Raw genomic sequence first — 18,275 nt, forward strand, 5'->3', positions numbered from 1 at the left:
CATCCTTAGTGGAGGAGGCCCAGCAGTCCAGTTTAGTATATTTAAAACAAGAGATGATTGTAAAACTGCTCTGAAGAAATTGGCAGCTACCCTATCATTATGGTGAGGTAGTGGCTGTGATGCCTAGTCCCCTCCCCAGAGTGGGTACCAGAGGCATAACTTGCTGGCAAATGTTCACTGCGTTTGTGCCATTTTTTGCAGCACTGCTTTCCTGTGATGATGATGGTGATCCATCTCATGCAGGTGGCTAGGTTGAATCTTAGGTGCTGGTTTTGACTTCTGAACAGAGGCATGAGGAGCAGGCATTATGACAGCATAGCAATAGTGGGTAGAAAGCATGGTTTCATAATTGGTATTGCACAGTGATCACCAGCATATGTTGGCTGTGGCCCCTGGTGTAGTCAAGAATCGTGCATAAGAGAGACTATTTATACATGTGTTAGACTGGAGTAACTGAATGTGTGGTAGAACAGCTACTGCAACAAGGTGCCGTCCACCAATACACAGTTCTTGCATGGTTCTTTCTCTTTGGTGGCCACCAGTCATTGGATGGGTAAAAAGCGTGGACAGCAAGGCAGTCAGCAGCAGCTGAACCTGGGATCAGGTCTTGTTCCTTAGCACAACTTGCAAAGACAGTATAGGCATATCCAGTGTATACTCAGTATGTTTGGGACTTTCTTAAACACATCAGATGAGACAGTTTTTATGTTCCAGAGTTTATAGTATGCAACACTAATAACATGGTTAATGTAGCACCAAGCTGGCTAGCCCATGGGGATGATAGCCCATATGATTCTTCGCAGTTCATCTCCATTTTGACTTCCTTAAAAAAAAAAGAAAAAAAGAGTTGTCACTACCTGCTGATTACTGCCAGCAAAATTATGTAAAGACTCTTTGTAGTAGAGAGCTATGAGAAAATGCCCCAAACTTAGAAAACTTTTCCTTCTTCCAAGAATAATCATTTTCCATCTTTCTGGTCTTATTCATAAAATGAAGTATTAGAACCAAAATGGTTTTTTTTCTGAATTAGAGTCTGCAACATATTTTTATAGTTAGTGACATGTCTTTTCTAGATTGTGCTCTGTCACTGCTCTCTGGAAGAGAATCAAGTAGTCATGTATGTGTGTATATGATTTCTCTGGGGGTGCCACCCAGGGTGCCTAACAATAATACCTGCTTCTTTGATCATACAGTTTGTCATTATTTTGGTGCTGGATGAATCACTGATGACCCTTTTTCTTTCACTTTATAGAAGACAGAAGTACATTCTGTTAACAGCAGTGTTGGAGTGAGCCCATCAGTTCTTTGGGGTTTGTTTTGACATACACATTCAGCATTGGAATTCATTGGGTTGTTACCACTGTTGATGGCTTTTTATTTCTGCTATTGCTGGATTACAAGTGCTGTTGTAAATCCTACTAGTAAACATCACAGGTGAATTCCATGGAAACTTTTTTTTTTCCTAAATACTTGGAGAGATACAACCAGAGATTAAGATGTCGTATTGGATTTTCCTGAAGAAGAGCTTTCTTTAAGTAATGGCTCAGTAGACTTTATTGTAGTGAGTACTTGGCCGGTGTGATGGCAAAACCAAATCTGTTAAATCACAGGGAATGGGAGAATTCCCATGAGTCTGAAATCCCACACACACTGTAGGAAACACAGCGGCAACAGACGTGGTGAAGTAGGTCTGCTTAAATCAAGTTAAGCACACTTTGAGGAAAATGTTATAACTGCTTATTTTATTTTTAGCAAAGTAAAATCTTGAGTGACAGTTTTCATGACTGTACTGAGCAAGCAGTTCGTTACTATGGTGGGTAGACTGTTTCACAAAGACAGAAAATTTCCAAGCACAAATTTTCTTTTCTACATCTTAACACCCAGAGATTCATTTAATAGAATCAGTCAATCATTAAATGTGATTGTGCAAAATGAGGTAAATGACATACAAGAATATCCTCCTTCCTCTAGTCAAAATGCATGTTGAAGGCAGTGGGCAAGATCATATAACCAATGTGCAAAAGGCAGTGAGTTAATGCCAGGTAGGAAACATTTACCTTGATGCTATCAGTGATCCTACAGTCTCAGATTGAATGTTTAGGTAAGGTACTAGGTAAGAGTGGCGTGATATATTTGGAGATACAATGATAACTGTATTCACCAGCAGCAGTATGTTTAGTCCTCTTCTTATGTGCAAATCTAAATATTCCAAAACAGTGAGCAGGATCCAAGAAGCCTTCTCTTCTGTCTAATGTGGTTCAAGAAAGACCATCCCAAACAAGAACTCAATATATGATTTGATGCTTTGAAAGAAAATTATCCTGAAGCATATCCAGTCACTTTGCAACAAATCTGAAACTGCTGCCACAATATACTAATGCCAGTTGTTGAACAAAAGGGAAAGAGGTTGGATTTGGATATGGAACCCTTAGTGGACATAGTCACCTTTGACAGCAAATCACAGAGAAGGGAAGCTGCCAGGGGCAGTTACCCACCAGCCTGCAGCAGGTCCTTTCGTTGCTGTTGGGTGGGCTCTTCTGACTGGTTTGATCTCTTCTTGTGTCAGGGTAGAGATGGTTGCTGTGAGTTGTACATCTCCATCAAAAGATAAATGGCACGGCCTTTTGTCCCACACCTGCTTCTTTTTCGCTACATAACAGGCTAGCACCATTAGATCTGGGGTTGTTTACTAGCTTGATACAGCCTACACAGAAAACCATGTTCATCGTTCTCCCTGTCTTCAAGTGTTTTGAGAAGCAGCAGACAGGGGTACATAACATGAAAGAAGCTTTATCTTGTGTAAAAGAGGTCTGTAAAGACATGGAGTAACAAAAGACTTTTCAGAACTAGTCTGACAGGCTGTTAAGCAAGTGTGGACACACTCTTTTTTGTTTTCCATTTTAACTGGGAGTTCAAACACCCAATGGGGTTAACAACAGGAGCAAAAATTAATACATTTTTCAAGGCCTTTACAAAATACCTGATGCAGATGAAGTTATTGCCTCACAAACAGAAGTCAGGGAAGGACCTGAAAGTGATTGCTTATATTTTGAAGGAGTTGGCTGTTTGCATGGTTTCTCCATTTCTGTGTTGCATGGCCAGAACTTGCACATAGATTTTGCAGGTTATTTTAGACCAAGTAAATTGTTATACTTCGTTATGCTTATTTTTGCATCAGTGTCTTCCGTCCAATCTTATACATACTAAAGCAGCATAAAATGTTCAGCAGCATTGGAGAGTTTTTAGTATGTGACTTATTTTACTTAGCTTTTGGATATATTTATGAAGGCTTCTTAGGAACATGATTTACTTAAAACAGGCTTTTTCTTGCATCAATATCACTAAAAATCAATGTGAGATAAGTTTGTGGATTCTGGTAAAACTTTTATCATCTCAGTCTTCTTGAAGGGTCAACTTATTAATTGTTTCACATTGATGTAAAATACAGGAGTTAAAATTTCCATAGAGTGACTAACGTCTTTTCTGTTTCAACCACTACTTTATATAAAGCTGGGAGGTTTTTTGCAGTAGCTTTGTGGTAGCCATAGCACAATTACCATGCTTAAAATAGTATTGACTAGTATTTTTGTATTGCAATTTTAATATATTTCCTATTTAAAATAAATTAATCTGCACTAACAGCTTTTTGGGCAGGTGAAACCTCAGGTGGCAATGAGCCCGGCTCCTAGCATTGCACAGGGCAGCAAGCTGGCATGCTGCTCCAGGGGCAGTCACTAAGGAACCTCCAAGCAAGGCTGTGAGAGAGCAGGCTTCTTGAGACCTGAATATACGTGTAGCAACATAGCATGGTGAAGTGTTTTCTGTTGTAAGAGAAACAGTGATGTAGAAAACCATGGCTACAAAACTGTATCTTCTGTAGGGTGCCTGTAAAAGAGGAAGAGGAGATATGGAAAATTGTTTTCCTTTTTTTTAAAGTAATGAACATGCATGGGACTGAAGTTCGGTAAAATTATTACCACTGATAATGCATATTCTTTCATTGTTGCCAAATATGGACAGTTATGTGAATTAAGCTGGCAGACTGTCCTGGTTTCGACCAGGATGGAGTTAACTTTCATTGGAGTATTTCATACCATGTGATGTCATTCCCAGGGATTTAGGTGGGGCGGGGTCTCGCTCGGGCTTGGGCTCACGCCGTTTGCTCGTCGGGTTGTGTTGGGGAGGGGGGGGTGGTTGCCATGCTTGGTAAGCCACTGCTGCATTATTTAGTAAATTCTTTCTTTTTATTCAACCTATGAATTCTCTTCTTTTTGTCCCTCCCCTATTTCACCAGGGAGAGTGGAGGTGAGTGGCCGGCCACGTGGTGTCTGGCTGCCGGCTGAGTTCAAACCTCCACAGTTTTTGGTGCCCAATGTGGAGCACTGAGGTTTTTTGTTTGAGATAACAACAAAACGGGTAAAATGTGGATTGCTTTGCTCCTTAAGATCTTATCACCTCATTTGCAATACGTGTTTCCCATGCTGTTCCTCACCTTCTGTGAGAGTTGGGTTAAGATTCTGTTTCTGTTGTACTATGTGATGCTCATCTATGATAGCATGCAGTCATCGGTCCTGGGGCTATTTACAGTTGTGTTTGAGAAATTTGGGGAGTTCAGGTATCTTTGGAATGTTGACCTAAGCATGGTTGCCGTGCTGTTAGGAGCTAGTGTGTTCCTGAATGTGGTTCTGGTTTTGTTTATGGTTAAGCAACTATTTAAGAGTATCACTTGGAAACCTACCCCAAGGTTGGGGAATTATGAGTGGCTGGGGGTGTGGAGTGGAATGGGCAAGTACCTAGAACGGTGGGCACCTCCAGTGTATTGGAACTTCACTCTTGCACAGGTGCAGAATCCTGAAGAACTAGTGGAATGTATGGAAAAAGTATTTTGTCCCCCGGGTAATTCCAGAGAGGCACAGCTCACTGCAACATGCTGGGGCATAGTCCACGCTTACCGGGTGCTATTAAACACTGTTCAGCACCCTCAAGAGGAAGAGAAGAGCTCTGCACCTGGTAACCAAGTAGCAGAAACTGCAGCCACTACAAGCCCGAGGACAGGCGCTGCAGCTGAACCAGAGAACCAACCCATGACAGTGTTAGTTGCGCCCATACAGAAGAAGAAATATATAAGAAAATCCCCTCACAGTGTACAGGGTGATGATGAACCAGGCCCATCACAAGAAAAGGAAGAGGCAGAGCCAGTGATAGTCACCCAATCCTTGTCCTTGAGTGAGTTGCGAGACATAAGAAAAGATTACAGCCACCATCCAGATGAGCAACTCGTTACCCGGCTGCTCCGGTGCTGGGATAGCGGGGCCAGTAGCATGGAACTAGAGGGCAGAGAGGCGAGGCAGCTGGGATCCCTGTCTAGGGAAGGGGGCATTGACAAAGCCATTGGAAAGGACACACAAAATCTTAGTCTCTGGAAGCGACTTTTGTCAAGTGTGAGGGAGAGGTATCCCTTCAAGGACGACTTTACATGCCAACCAAGTAAGTGGACCACTATGGAAATAGGCATTCAATACTTGAGGGAGCTAGCTATGCGGGAGGTAGTTTACTATGACCCAGATAATGCACAGCTCCCCACAGATCCAGATGAGGTCCGATGCACCAGGCCCATGTGGAGGACTTTTGTACGGAGCACACCCTCATCATATGCCAGTGCATTAGCACTAATGGACTGGAAAGATGAAGAGGGACCAACAGTGAATGAACTGGTTCGCCGACTACGACAATATGAAGAAAGTGTCTTTTTCCCTATCATCGTGGCTGTGAACAAATTATCTCAAGATGTCCAGCAACTTAAAGAGAACATGTCCTACTCCCCACCTGCATGGACCAGAATCTTGGCTATTAGGAGCAGTCGTTTCTCTACTCGAGAGAAGCGGTACACACCACGGGGGAAGCTGCAGCATTGTCAGCATGACTGTGGAGAAGACATGAAGAAATGGGATGGAAAACCTACCTACCTCCTAGAAAAGCAGGTATGTGAGCTGGAAGGAAGAACAAGTACAGAACGTGGTCCTTTCAGGAGAAATGCTGCTCCAGTTTCCAGTAATCAAGTGCCCAAATGGAGCAGAAAGGTCGACTTTGCTCATGATCCTATGAGAAGAACTTCTGACTTGTATTCACAAGAAGTGAGTGATCAAGATGAGGCTGAAACCTGTGCACACCACACTAACCTATTTGTCGTTAGCGGGTATTATGACCAACATTAGAGGGGCCCTGCCTCCAGCCAGGTGGAGGACAGGGACAACTGAGTTTACTGGACTGTGTGGATTCGATGGCCTGGCACATCTGACCCCCAGCAGTATAAGGCTCTAGTGGACACTGGTACGCAATGCACCCTAATGCCATCAAATTTTAAAGGAGCAGAACCCATTTGTATTTCAGGAGTGACTGGGGGGTCTCAACAGCTGACTGTGTTGGAAGCTGAGGTGAGCCTAAGTGGAAAAGAGTGGGAAAAACACCACATTGTGACTGGCCCAGACACTCCATGTATTCTTGGCATAGATTATCTCAGAAGAGGGTATTTTAAGGACCCAAAAGGGTATCAGTGTGCTTTTGATATAGCTGCCTTGGAAACAGAAGGAATTAAACAGCTGTCTGTTTACCTGGTCTATCAGAGGATCTTTCTGTTGTGGGATTGCTGAGGGTTGAAGAACAACAGGTGCCAACTGCTACTACAACCGTGCACCAATGGCAATATCACACCAACCGAGACTCTCTAATCCCTATCCATAAACTGATTCATCAGCTAGAGAGCCAAGGAGTCATCAGCAAGACGCGCTCCCCTTTTAACAGCCCCATATGGCCAGTGCGAAAGTCTAATGGAGAGTGGAGATTGACAGTGGACTGTCGTGGCCTGAATGAAGTCACGCCACCGCTGAGTGCTGCCGTGCCAGACACGTTACAACTTCAGTATGAACTAGAGTTGCAGGTGGCCAAGTGGTATGCCATGATTCTACGACAGGGCGACCTGCTTATTGGATGAGGGAGTGGCTGTGGATGTAGTTTACCTTGACTTTAGTAAGGCCTTTGACACCGTTTCCCACAGCATTCTCCTGGCAAAACTGGCTGCTCGAGGCTTGGATGATCGCACACTTTGCTGGGTAAAAACTGGCTGGATGGCCGGGCCCAAAGAGTTGTGGTGAACGGAGTTAAATCCAGTTGGCGGCCGGTCACGAGTGGTGTCCCCCAGGGCTCGGTTTTGAGGCCACTCCTGTTTAACATCTTTATTGATGATCTAGACGAAGGGATCGAGTGCACCCTCAGTAAGTTTGCAGATGACACCAGGTTGGGTGGGAGTGTTGGTCTGCTCGAGGGTAGGGAGGGTCTGCAGAGAGACCTGGACAGGCTGGAGCGATGGGCTAAGGCCAACTGTAGGAGTTTCAATAAGGCCAAATGCCGGGTGCTGCACTTGGGCCACAACAACCCCCAGCAGCGCTACAGGCTCGGGGAGGAGTGGCTGGAGAGCTGCCAGTCAGAGAGGGACCTGGGGGTGTTGATTGACAGCTGCCTGAACATGAGTCAGCAGTGTGCCCAGGTGGCCAAGAAGGCCAATGGCATCCTGGCCTGTATCAGAAATAGCGTGGCCAGCAGGGACAGGGAAGTGATCTTACCCCTGTACTTGGCACTGGTGAGGCCGCACCTCGATTCCTGTGTTCAGTTTTGGGCCCCTCACTACAAAAAGGACATTGAATTACTCGAGCGTGTCCAGAGAAGGGCAACGAAGCTGGTGAAGGGTCTGGAGCACATGTCGTACGAGGAGCGGCTGAGGGAACTGGGGTTGTTTAGCCTGGAGAAGAGGAGGCTGAGGGGAGACCTCATCGCCTTCTACAACTACCTGAAAGGAGGTTGCAGAGAACTGGGGATGAGTCTCTTTAACCAAGTAATAAGCGATAGGACAAAAGGTAAAGGCCTCAAGTTGCGCCAGGGAAGGTTTAGACTGGATATTAGGAAGCATTTCTTTACAGAACAGGTTGTTAGGCATTGGAATGGGCTGCCCAGGGAGGTGGTGGAGTCCCCATCCCTGGAGGTGTTTTAAGAGTCGGGTTGACATAGCGCTTAGGGATATGGTGTAGTTGGGATCTGTCAGTGCTAGGTTAACAGTTGGACTAGATGATCTTCAAGGTCTTTTCCAACCTAGATGATTCTGAGATTGATATTGCCAATGCATTTTTCTCCATCCCTCTGGCAGTAGAATGCAGGCCACAGTTTGCTTTTACCTGGAGGGGTGCCCAATACACCTGGAATTGACTGCCCCAGGGGTGGAAACACAGCCCCACCATTTACCATGGACTGATCCAGACTGCACTGGAACAAGGTGAAGCCCCAGAACATTTACAGTACATTGATGACATCATTATATGGGGTAGTACAGCAGAAGAAGTTTTTGAGAAAGGGGAGAAAATAATCCAAATCCTTCTGAGAGATGGTTTTGCCATAAAGCGTAGTAAAGTCAAGGGACCTGCACAAGAGATCCAGTTTTTAGGAGTAAAATGGCAAGATGGACATCGTCAGATTCCAATGGAGGTGATTAAAAAAATAACAGCTATGTCCCCACCAACCAGCAGAAAGGGAACACAAGCTTTCTTGGGTGTTATGGGTTTCTGGAGACTGCATATTCCAAATTACAGTCAGATTGTCAGCCCTCTCTATCAAGTGACTCAGAAAAAGAATGATTTTGTATGGGGCCCGGAGCAGCGACAGGCTTTTGAACAAATTAAGCAGGAAATAGTTCATGCAGTAGCCCTTGGGCGAGTTCGGACAGGGCAAGATGTTAAAAATGTGCTCTACACTGCAGCCGGGAAGAATGGCCCTACCTGGAGTCTCTGGCAGAGAGCACCAGGGGAGACTCGGGGTTGACCCCTGGGGTTTTGGAGTCGGGGATACAGAGGATCAGAAGACACTATACTCCAACTGAAAAGGAGATACTGGCAGCATATGAAGGGGTCCAAGCTGCTTCAGAGGTGATCGGGACTGAAGCACAGCTCCTCCTGGCTCCCCAACTGCCGGTGCTGTGCTGGATGTTCAAAGAGAGTGTCCCCTCTACACACCATGCAACTGATGCCACGTGGAGTAAATGGGTCGCATTAATCACACCACGGGCTCGAATAGGGAGCCCCAGCCATCCGGGAATGTTGGAAGTGATTACAAATTGGCCAGAAGGCAAAGATTTTGGAATGGCGCCAGAGGAAGAGGCAGCATGTGCGGAAGAGGCCCCACCATATACTAAACTACTGGATAATGAGAAGCGATATGCCCTGTTTACCGACGGGTCCTGTCGCATTGTGGGAAGACATCGAAGGTGGAAAGCAGCTGTATGGAGCCCCACACGACTGGTCGCTGAAGCTGCTGAAGGAGAAGGTGAATCGAGTCAGTTCGCAGAGGTGAAAGCCGTCCAGCTGGCTTTGGATATCACTGAGCAGAAAAAGTGGCCAGTGCACTACCTCTATACTGACTCATGGATGGTGGCAAATGTGCTGTGGGGGTGATGACAGCAGTGGAAACGGAGCAACTGGCAGCGCAGAGGCAAACCCATCTGGGCTGCTGAATTATGGCAAGATATTGCTGCTCGAATAGAGAATCTGGTTGTGAAAGTACACCATGTAGACACTCATGTACCCAAGAGCCGGACCACTGAAGAACATCAGAACAACCAACAGGTGGATCAGTCTGCCAAGATCAAGGTGTCTGAAGTAGATCTGGACTGGCAACATAAGGGTGAACAATTTATGGCTTGCTGGGCCCATGACTCCTCAGGCCATCAGGGAAGAGATGCAACATATAGATGGGCTTGTGACCGAGGGGTGGACTTAACCATGGATGTTATTGCACAGGTAATCCATGAATGTGAGACATGTGCTATGATCAAGCAAGCCAAAGGGTTAAAGCCCGTTTGGTATGGAGGACGATAGTCAAAATATAAATATGGGGAGGCCTGGCAGATTGATTATATCATGCTCCCACAAACTCGGCATGGCAAACACTATGTGCTTACAATGGTGGAAGCAGCCACTGGTTGGTTGGAAACTCATGCCGTGTCCCATGCCACTGCCCGGAACACCATTTTAGGCCTTGAGGAGAAAGTCTTATGGCGGCATGGCATGCCAGAAAGAATTGAGTCAGATAATGGGACACATTTCTGAAACAACCTCATAGACGCCTGGGCCAAAGAACATAGCATTGAGTGGATATATCACATTTCCTACCATGCACCAGCCTCTGGGAAAATTGAGCGATACAATGGGTTGCTGAAAACTACACTGAGAGCAATGGGTGGTGGAACTTTCAAACACTGGGACGTGCATTTAGCAAAAGCCACCTGGTTAGTCAATACCAGAGGATCTGGCAAGCAAGCTGGCCCTGCTCAATCAAACCTCCTACGTACCGTGGATGGGGATAAAGCCCCCATAGTGCGCATTAGGAATATGCTGGGGAAGACCGTCTGGGTTACTCCTGCATTGGGTAAAGGTAAACCCATGCGTGGGATTACTTTTGCCCAAGGACCTGGGTGCACTTGGTGGTTAATGCAGAAGGATGGAGAAGTCCGATGTGTGCCTCAGGGAGATTTGATTTTAGGTGAGAATAACCAGTGAACCGGACTGTCAAATAACCCTGTTATGGCAATTGTGCCTTGCAACATTCCTGTACCACATCCAAAGCCTCCCGCTCCACTGATTGAGCCAACTCTGCCTCATTCCTGCAGCCTTGTAGACTGTCATGACAGATGGAACCCAAAGTTATGGACTAAATGAACTCAGCAGACATTGTGGAAGTATGGCCCATAGACCAAGGGAATGATATCTGTGAGACCTGGGAAAAAAGGGGGTGGTGATTCTTGAAGATGTATTTGGAAACCTGAGCATAACGTCAATGGTATGGAATAAGGGGTGGAGGCTGTCCTGGTTTCGACCAGGATGGAGTTAACTTTCATTGGAGTATTTCATACCATGTGATGTCATTGTTGCTGTGGGGGGGTGGTTGCCGCACTCGGTAAGCCACTGCTGCATTTTACCCATTTCTTTTTGGGCTCACTATTGTTACTGTTGTTCTCTTGTTATATTTAGTAAATTCTTTTTATTCAGCCTACAAATTCTGTTCTTTTTGTCCCTCCCCTATTTCACCGGGGAGGGGGGAGGTGAACGGCCGGCCATGTGGCATCTGGCTGCCGGCTGAGTTCAAACCTCCACACAGACTGACCTCTGAAATGTGAAAATGTGCTTTCCCTGGCTGTTTGAAGTTACTGAATGTCAGAAAAATCCCTGATTGATGGCCATGTTCATGTAGAAAGTATGATAGAAAGTAGTGTAAATAATATAACCAGATTAATGCAGTCAATGTTAAATTACTGCTTTAGCGCTGAAATAAAGCTGTAAACCTGGTTATGTTAAAAAATACCCATGGCTGTGTATAATGCTCTCCTAATATTAAGTTAATACATAATATGGAGCATAATCCCTAATGGTGGCATAAATGTAGATTAGTAATCTTCAGGTCTAGCTTTGATTAGATGAAAGCAAACTGGAACTTTATTAGGAATGGGGACTGAAACAGAGATTGTATACAGGTCATCATTTCAATGTATTTTGCTTTTTCATGTCTGTGAGTCTTTACTAATAGTTCATTCTTAGTAAATTGAATTATGTGTTTTAAATATTGAAACATATAGGCCAACGTCATTCAGGATCACCTTTTGCATTGATAATTGCAAACAATACAAGTCATTTATATTTGACTTTTGCAGCCATACTTGTGCTTTATTTGAATGAAAAAGCACAAATTTAAAAACCGGAAATTTGAATAAATAGGAGAAATCTGTCTTTTAAAAGCCTTTTCAAACTCTGCAACATCACAGGACAAAATCAGTAGCTATTCTCATGGAGTTGGCAATCTTTCTGGAGTAGACAGCCGAGTGATTTTTGATTTGTTTCCACAGGTTTTCAATACATATTCCAATGAAGATTATGACAGGAGAAATGATGAAGTTGACCCAGTGGCTGCGTCAGCTGAATATGAACTCGAGAAGCGTGTGGAAAAGCTGGAGCTCTTCCCAGTTGAACTAGAAAAAGGTATGGACTCTGTGAACCATTTCCAGTTTCTGTGACACTGATCTGCAAGTCTGAGGAAGTCCACACATGCCTACAGAGCCTGTCTTGAACTTGCATTAATCTGCTGTAGTCACCTTGGCTTTTTGCATTTTAAGAATTGTTCAGTTCAGAGACATGCACTTCTTCATTTCGTTAAGGAAGCTGTTTTGTGTCACTCCATTAACACAGGATTTTACACAGTGTTTGATGCGATGATTGCATTCTCCGATAGAAGAGCAAAAATCTTGATTGTTATTTTGAGCTTCTCATAAGGGTGAAGGTGATATAAGAGTGGAGGTGGTATTTTCTGTGTATAGTTAAAATGGTAGAATAATAAAGTGTTTTAAAGGAAATCAGGAAAAAGGATATTAATGTTACTGACATGGAAAACCAGGAGGAACCAAAGCATAAATGTTTATTTACCAAATAACTATGTAATTCAATTGTAAGAAGTTTCTGCTTTTGCTTGCCTCTTTCACAGATGAAGATGGACTTGGCATAAGCATTATTGGAATGGGAGTTGGAGCAGATGCAGGCCTTGAAAAACTGGGAATATTTGTCAAAACAGTAACAGAAGGTGGGGCAGCAGAAAGAGATGGCAGGTAAACTAGACTCAGTATTTGGAAATTTTCCTGGCAGTAGTTATTATGAATTATGATTTTCATAGGAAAGAGTTGTTTGCTTAATATATGTCATGATAACTCAAAGCTGTAAAATTCAGAGTCTTCATTGGTAAGGTTCAAATGCCTGATGTAGTTATGAGAAGATACCAGTTTAAGGAGAACAGCATTTGCCAAAGATGTGTGTTAGTGACTACTGAAAACCCAGATTCTTTTAGCATGAGTAAAGCTGGAGTTTCCAAATTGTCTATCACTGTTGAAGGTAGTTTAGATTTTAAAGGTGTTGAGCTCCCACGTATTCTTTTGACTTCAAACCAGCTTTAAACAATCAGTACTTATGAAAAAGAGTTCTGATCAACATTGGATTAGGAAAATAATTAGTGTATATAAATGGTTAAACTCTTATTAAATACATCTCCTTTCAAGCTTACTAACACAGGCTGTTACTGTATTTCTTATTCTGCTTCAAAGTTCAGTTTTCACCCTACAGCACTGAAGCTACGTTAATCAATTGGAATAGGAAGCTATACCATAAATCTTGCCCACTAAAGAAATGAATTAGTGTTTGTAGTCTTATACAATGCTCACATAAAACCTGGTTGCTTCTAGAATTGCTTACTTGGTATATGCAGTTCAAAGAATTCCTTTTGAACATACAGTATTTTCTATCATATGGGACAGTGTTATCTGTGTATTATACAATACCTGCCACAATCAGGTGGCATTAAAGTTAGAAGTTAGAAAACACTACTACATAATCACTTAATAAGAATTCCTAAACATCTTCTGACCCATATAATCTGTTGTTTTGCCCAGTGCATACCCTTTGTAAGTTTGCGTGCAAATAAAATATTACCTAATAACATTAGCAATTAAGTCTACTTATATGCGTTCTCTAAGCGGAGTAAGAATAAACTCTAAAGTTGATGCTGTCTTCTAAAAACTCTGTTGTAGTAACGTGTTCCTTACTGATGAACACGTATAACTTTTCAGCCAGACAAAAGGTTGTTCTGCTGTGGAAGCCCTACACAAATTAAATCAGAGGGCTTTTATATCAGGGGTTTGCTGAGTTTGATAACATTGCTCTGAAAATACTGAAGCATACTGTCTTCCAGATCGAGCTTCCAGGTATCTTTACAGGTCTTGGCAGTAAAATACCAGGTTGAAGGTGAAATACTGATTTATCATAGGCTTAAAAATTATGAAGGGAAATGAGGAAGCTGACACCTCAAGATGTCATGACTTCATCCATTCCTTTAAATTTAAGTGAACTTTTTTCTGAAAGGTATGCTTGAGCTCAGCCAGAAGGCGTTAAGCTCACTACTGGCATTCTGTATTAAATTCTCTGGTTGAAAATCAGAGTTGCTCACTACTGCTCTATGATGATCTATATTTTCTGTTCCTCTTGTTATTCACATGTTTGAGAGGGCTACAAGAAGTTAATGTTCAATCACAAGTCTCTTCTTTCATTTCCCTAGATGGCATCTGAAAGGAGCTTGTCAGCTGAGAAAAATAGTATCTTTCTTTGCCCATTCTTATATTTGTGCTGGTCTTCAACTGGCTGAATGTTCAGTCAGCTGAGAAATAGCCCTCTGATTCTCTCTTTGAGAGCCTGACTGATCATTCACTTGGGAAAGGGATAATGCAATCCTCCCAGTCAGAAGCAGCCGGATTCTGTAATAAAGTGCATCAACTGTAAAAGGTCCTGTTAACTTCATCTTTGGAAAAAGCCTAGTTAATCATTAACATTGATAGCAAAACAAAGTCTCCTAACAGAAAACAAAACTATATTTCAGCAATTCCATCAGATATTCTGAATAAACTCTTAACTATCTTCAAGCAAGCTCTTCTAAAACTACAGTTTAAAATGTTAGAATATCTGTTGGATAACTCCCATCTTTTATTGAAAGACCCATCAAATCATGATATAAAGTACTTGCCCCCCATGGAAACCCAAAATCTTACAAAGGGGTTTCTCAGTCATTGAGCACTGCTGGCTTGATTCGTGTTGATGCAAACAAACAGATAGTGTTTACTTGTCATATCAAAAGGCATTGTGTGGCAGTATTTAACCAAGGAGGGTGCTTCGAGATGAATCCAAAGGCAAGCATGTTGATAAGTAATGAGAGATTATTAATAGTGTGTAAAATAGGAAATCAGTCATTAGACTGAGTATGAAATAAAATCTTTTCCTGGATAAATTCATAGCTGCTTCTTTCAATTTATAGTCATGATTGGTCATTCACATTTTAAAGTATTTTGATAGCATTGGGAACAACAGTTTTGAAACATTACACAGTTCTTAACATGAAAAATACTCTAAATGTCTCTGCACAGGTTAAATTTTTCAGTTCATCATACAGAGCAGTAATTATGCAAGTAATTTGTTCAACTTTAGTTGGTTCATTTCTGTAGTTGCTACTTCATTGGAGTGCTACTTCACATAGGCAAAGATTTCAGTCATGAGCATTAGGAAATAATTGTCAGAAGAATTACCAATTTCATTAATGATAAAAGCAGTTAAACATCTATAATTTGGGTTTTGCCAATCTGAGCCTAATTTTTCATTCATATTTGAAATTAGATTTGAGAGAGAGAAAGCTTAGATCTCCTGTTGGAAGGGGCTCTGAAGGGAAGGCTGCCCAGAGAACATGGCTTTGTGAATATTTTGGTCTCGATGGTGACCAGGGTGACTTGTCTGGGGGGTTAGGGCTAGGCTACAGGTACAGAGCTGCGGTGGGAGTGGGGCTGGAGAGGGGATGCCTGAGGAAGAGGAAGGCAGCCAGGAGAACAGGACGGTGAGAGTATTTTAGTCTGGGCAGCAACAGGCAGGAGCTTCTTTTTTAATTACATGTAACATAATTTGAATAACAATTATGTTAATTGTATGTTGTTTGATATGTATGTTTATATATAATTAAAATAAATGTATGTATAGAAGGAGAGGAGGTTTGGAGAACAATGGCCATGAAAATAAGAGTCGGAAATTAATTTAGGAGCTGTACAAATAAGAAAGGAGATACGAAACATGCCTGAAGGACAAATGGAGTCAGACTGAATTGCAGCAGATCAAGATAGAGCCACGTTCTCTAACATGACGTTTCATCGCCTGAAATGCTATAACTATGTATCTGTATGAACACTGCTAGTCCACTGCATAGTGAAGTTTTGTAGCTATACTGCCATCAAAAAAGGAATCTGTTTTTCCACCATTTAGTTTTCAGCCAAGAGGGTGACAGCTTCCCACTCAGTGGGTACCAACTTCATAAACTTCTTTTCTGGGAACTCCCGTGACCATCTGACTGCACCTCATGTTTGCTAAAGTAAAAAAATAATAACTAATTTTTACAATATTGAAATACAATAAATATGAATGTGGTTGGTGTATTTATTAAATGCGTCAGTGAAAATGGAAATAAAATTCTGAGATTAAAATGGATTTTCAAAATAGGAGTTTATAGGCTGTTGTGAAGCTAATTTTTTCAAGGTTTCTTCTATACAGAAGGGAGATCCTGCCCAGAACACATTCAGTGGTGTGAGGTTGCCAAAGAATAGACCTTGCTCATCAGTGGAGTCCCAAGAACTGAAAATACTGCTTGAACACATGTGGAACTGCAAAGCATTGCATCAGACTTGACAGAGAAATTAGTGGTCCAAGTTAGAATGCTGCAGCCCTCTTTTGAAGCCTCTGTTGTTCTTTGCAAAGAAGTCTTATCACTAAGATATCTAAGATATTAATACTTTAAGTATTTTTATATAATTTAAATGGGATTTTTTCACAGCTGTTTCTTGGTTCCTTTGTAAACTGTATTGTTTGAATCAGTAGCATCCATGTAAGTACTCGAAAATTTCTCCCTTTGACTAGTTCTGAATGTGGTTTGTTTTTTTTTTTAATTTTTGAAACTATAGGAGTTGGTGCATTTCTAGAGGACATTTTAGTATAGCAGTCCTCCTTCCAAGCATTTGTAATCCAGATGAGTTCAATGCTTGTCTTGGGATTTTGTAGCAGTGCTTGCTTCAGATAAAAGAAGCATGTTTTTTATTCCACCTAACTTTTCCTGCATCAAACAGCGTATCAACTGTAAATAGGTGTTTGGTTTCAAAGAGAGTCCTCATTAAAACAGTCCAAGGTCTTAGTATTGTGTGCAGCAAGATCACACTTATACTGGAAATTCATCTTTTTGGAGCAAGTTAGAGGAAATATTTTAAGAGAGTATGTCACAATTAAGTCTGATGCACAAGCTCTTTTCTCTACAGATGAGCAGGTTGTTCTAGTTAAATATCACATTTTTTTTCCATTAGTGTGAAATACCAGAGCTATGTCTTATGCTGTTTTTCAAGATTGGCTTAGGAAAAAATGATGTAAGAACTGTTCAAGTATCTTGTTTAATTTAAGTCATATGACAAATTCCAGTGTTTGTGTTGCTGTATTTATATACAAGGAAAGTGACTGGTTGATTGATGCTATTAATTGTAATGGTAACTTTGAAGCTGGATTTATGAGATGTCTGCATGCAAGGAATGATGCATTTTTCATATTTACCTCATTCATTTTATGACTAAGTTGTTTTAAGCCCTTGTTCAAAATCAAACTAAAAAGATCTCTCTATGCTAAGTTTTGCTGAAAATTCACCAGGAATTCATACAGTTATTTATATATTTGTGTTTTTCCCCTGAAAGGATCCAAGTGAATGACCAAATTGTGGAAGTTGATGGCATCAGTCTGGTTGGTGTTACGCAAAATTTTGCTGCAACTGTTCTGAGAAACACCAAAGGGAAAGTCAGGTGAGTATTTTGAAAGAAAAAAAATTGTGATTGAATACTTAAGATTACCTGGCTTCTCTCACAGGAGTGTCAGTATGCCCAGGTGGATTCAGATTTTTTCAGCCTTGTTGTGTCCTCTCTGCCTTCATCCCAAGACAGGGATGCTCTATAGTATTACAGATTTTTGTTTTGGCTTAGATTTTCAGAATGTGACCACTGAAACAAGCTGAAATTGCACGTAGAAGACTATTCTTCACTGGTTTAGATCTCCATGGACCTCAAACTGTTTGTATTAGTTGGAATGATGAAGATCATGGATGTTGGTCAGATGGAAACTGTGCTGCTGCTGATCTCCTCCCTGCTCTTCCACTGGGGAGATTGGCCATGTTACTGCCCCAGGGTTAGAGGAGTAAGGTAGTGAGCACTCTGGTGCTCACAGATGCCACGTCAGCACAGAGGAAAAGAGAGTACTGGATGCAGTAGTGTTAACAGCTACCAAACTGAGGAGAGTAACATCCCAGTATTAATTCACTGAGCTACCTGAGTTCCTTCACCATCTCTGGGTTTCTCTCTGTTCCTATGCTGTGGCTCACTGAAAGCCATCCCTGTAAAAGTCCATAAAATAATGAAGAGGCTAGAAAATGTCACATATACTGCAAGTAAAATTCTGAAATAATGTAAATACAAGGCTGTAAAATGTTTGTAAATTAGTAAGAACAGTGTTTCCCTAGAAATGAACTGTTTTGCCATTTAAAAACCTATGCAGTCACATAGCTTTTCTGTTTAATAGCTTATTAATTTC

The 18,275-nt window shown here is 42.1% G+C and overlaps 1 protein-coding gene across 6 annotated transcripts in view; it reads left to right on the plus strand.

Annotated features, from left to right (window-relative positions):
* The window catches only part of PPP1R9A (protein phosphatase 1 regulatory subunit 9A), a 157,916-nt gene that overhangs the window by 76,676 nt on the left and 62,965 nt on the right, over positions 1–18,275 (plus strand). For all 6 annotated transcript variants that reach the window (XM_074835988.1, XM_074835981.1, XM_074836009.1 and 3 more), the window contains exons 3-5: positions 11,939–12,071; positions 12,571–12,691; positions 17,390–17,494. In XM_074835988.1, the coding sequence (XP_074692089.1) occupies positions 11,939–12,071; positions 12,571–12,691; positions 17,390–17,494 (359 nt within the window). The remainder of the gene's footprint in view (positions 1–11,938; positions 12,072–12,570; positions 12,692–17,389; positions 17,495–18,275) is intronic.

This window comes from Strix aluco, chromosome 1 (genome assembly GCF_031877795.1).
Source record: "Strix aluco isolate bStrAlu1 chromosome 1, bStrAlu1.hap1, whole genome shotgun sequence".
In the NCBI taxonomy this organism is placed as follows: domain Eukaryota; kingdom Metazoa; phylum Chordata; class Aves; order Strigiformes; family Strigidae; genus Strix; species Strix aluco.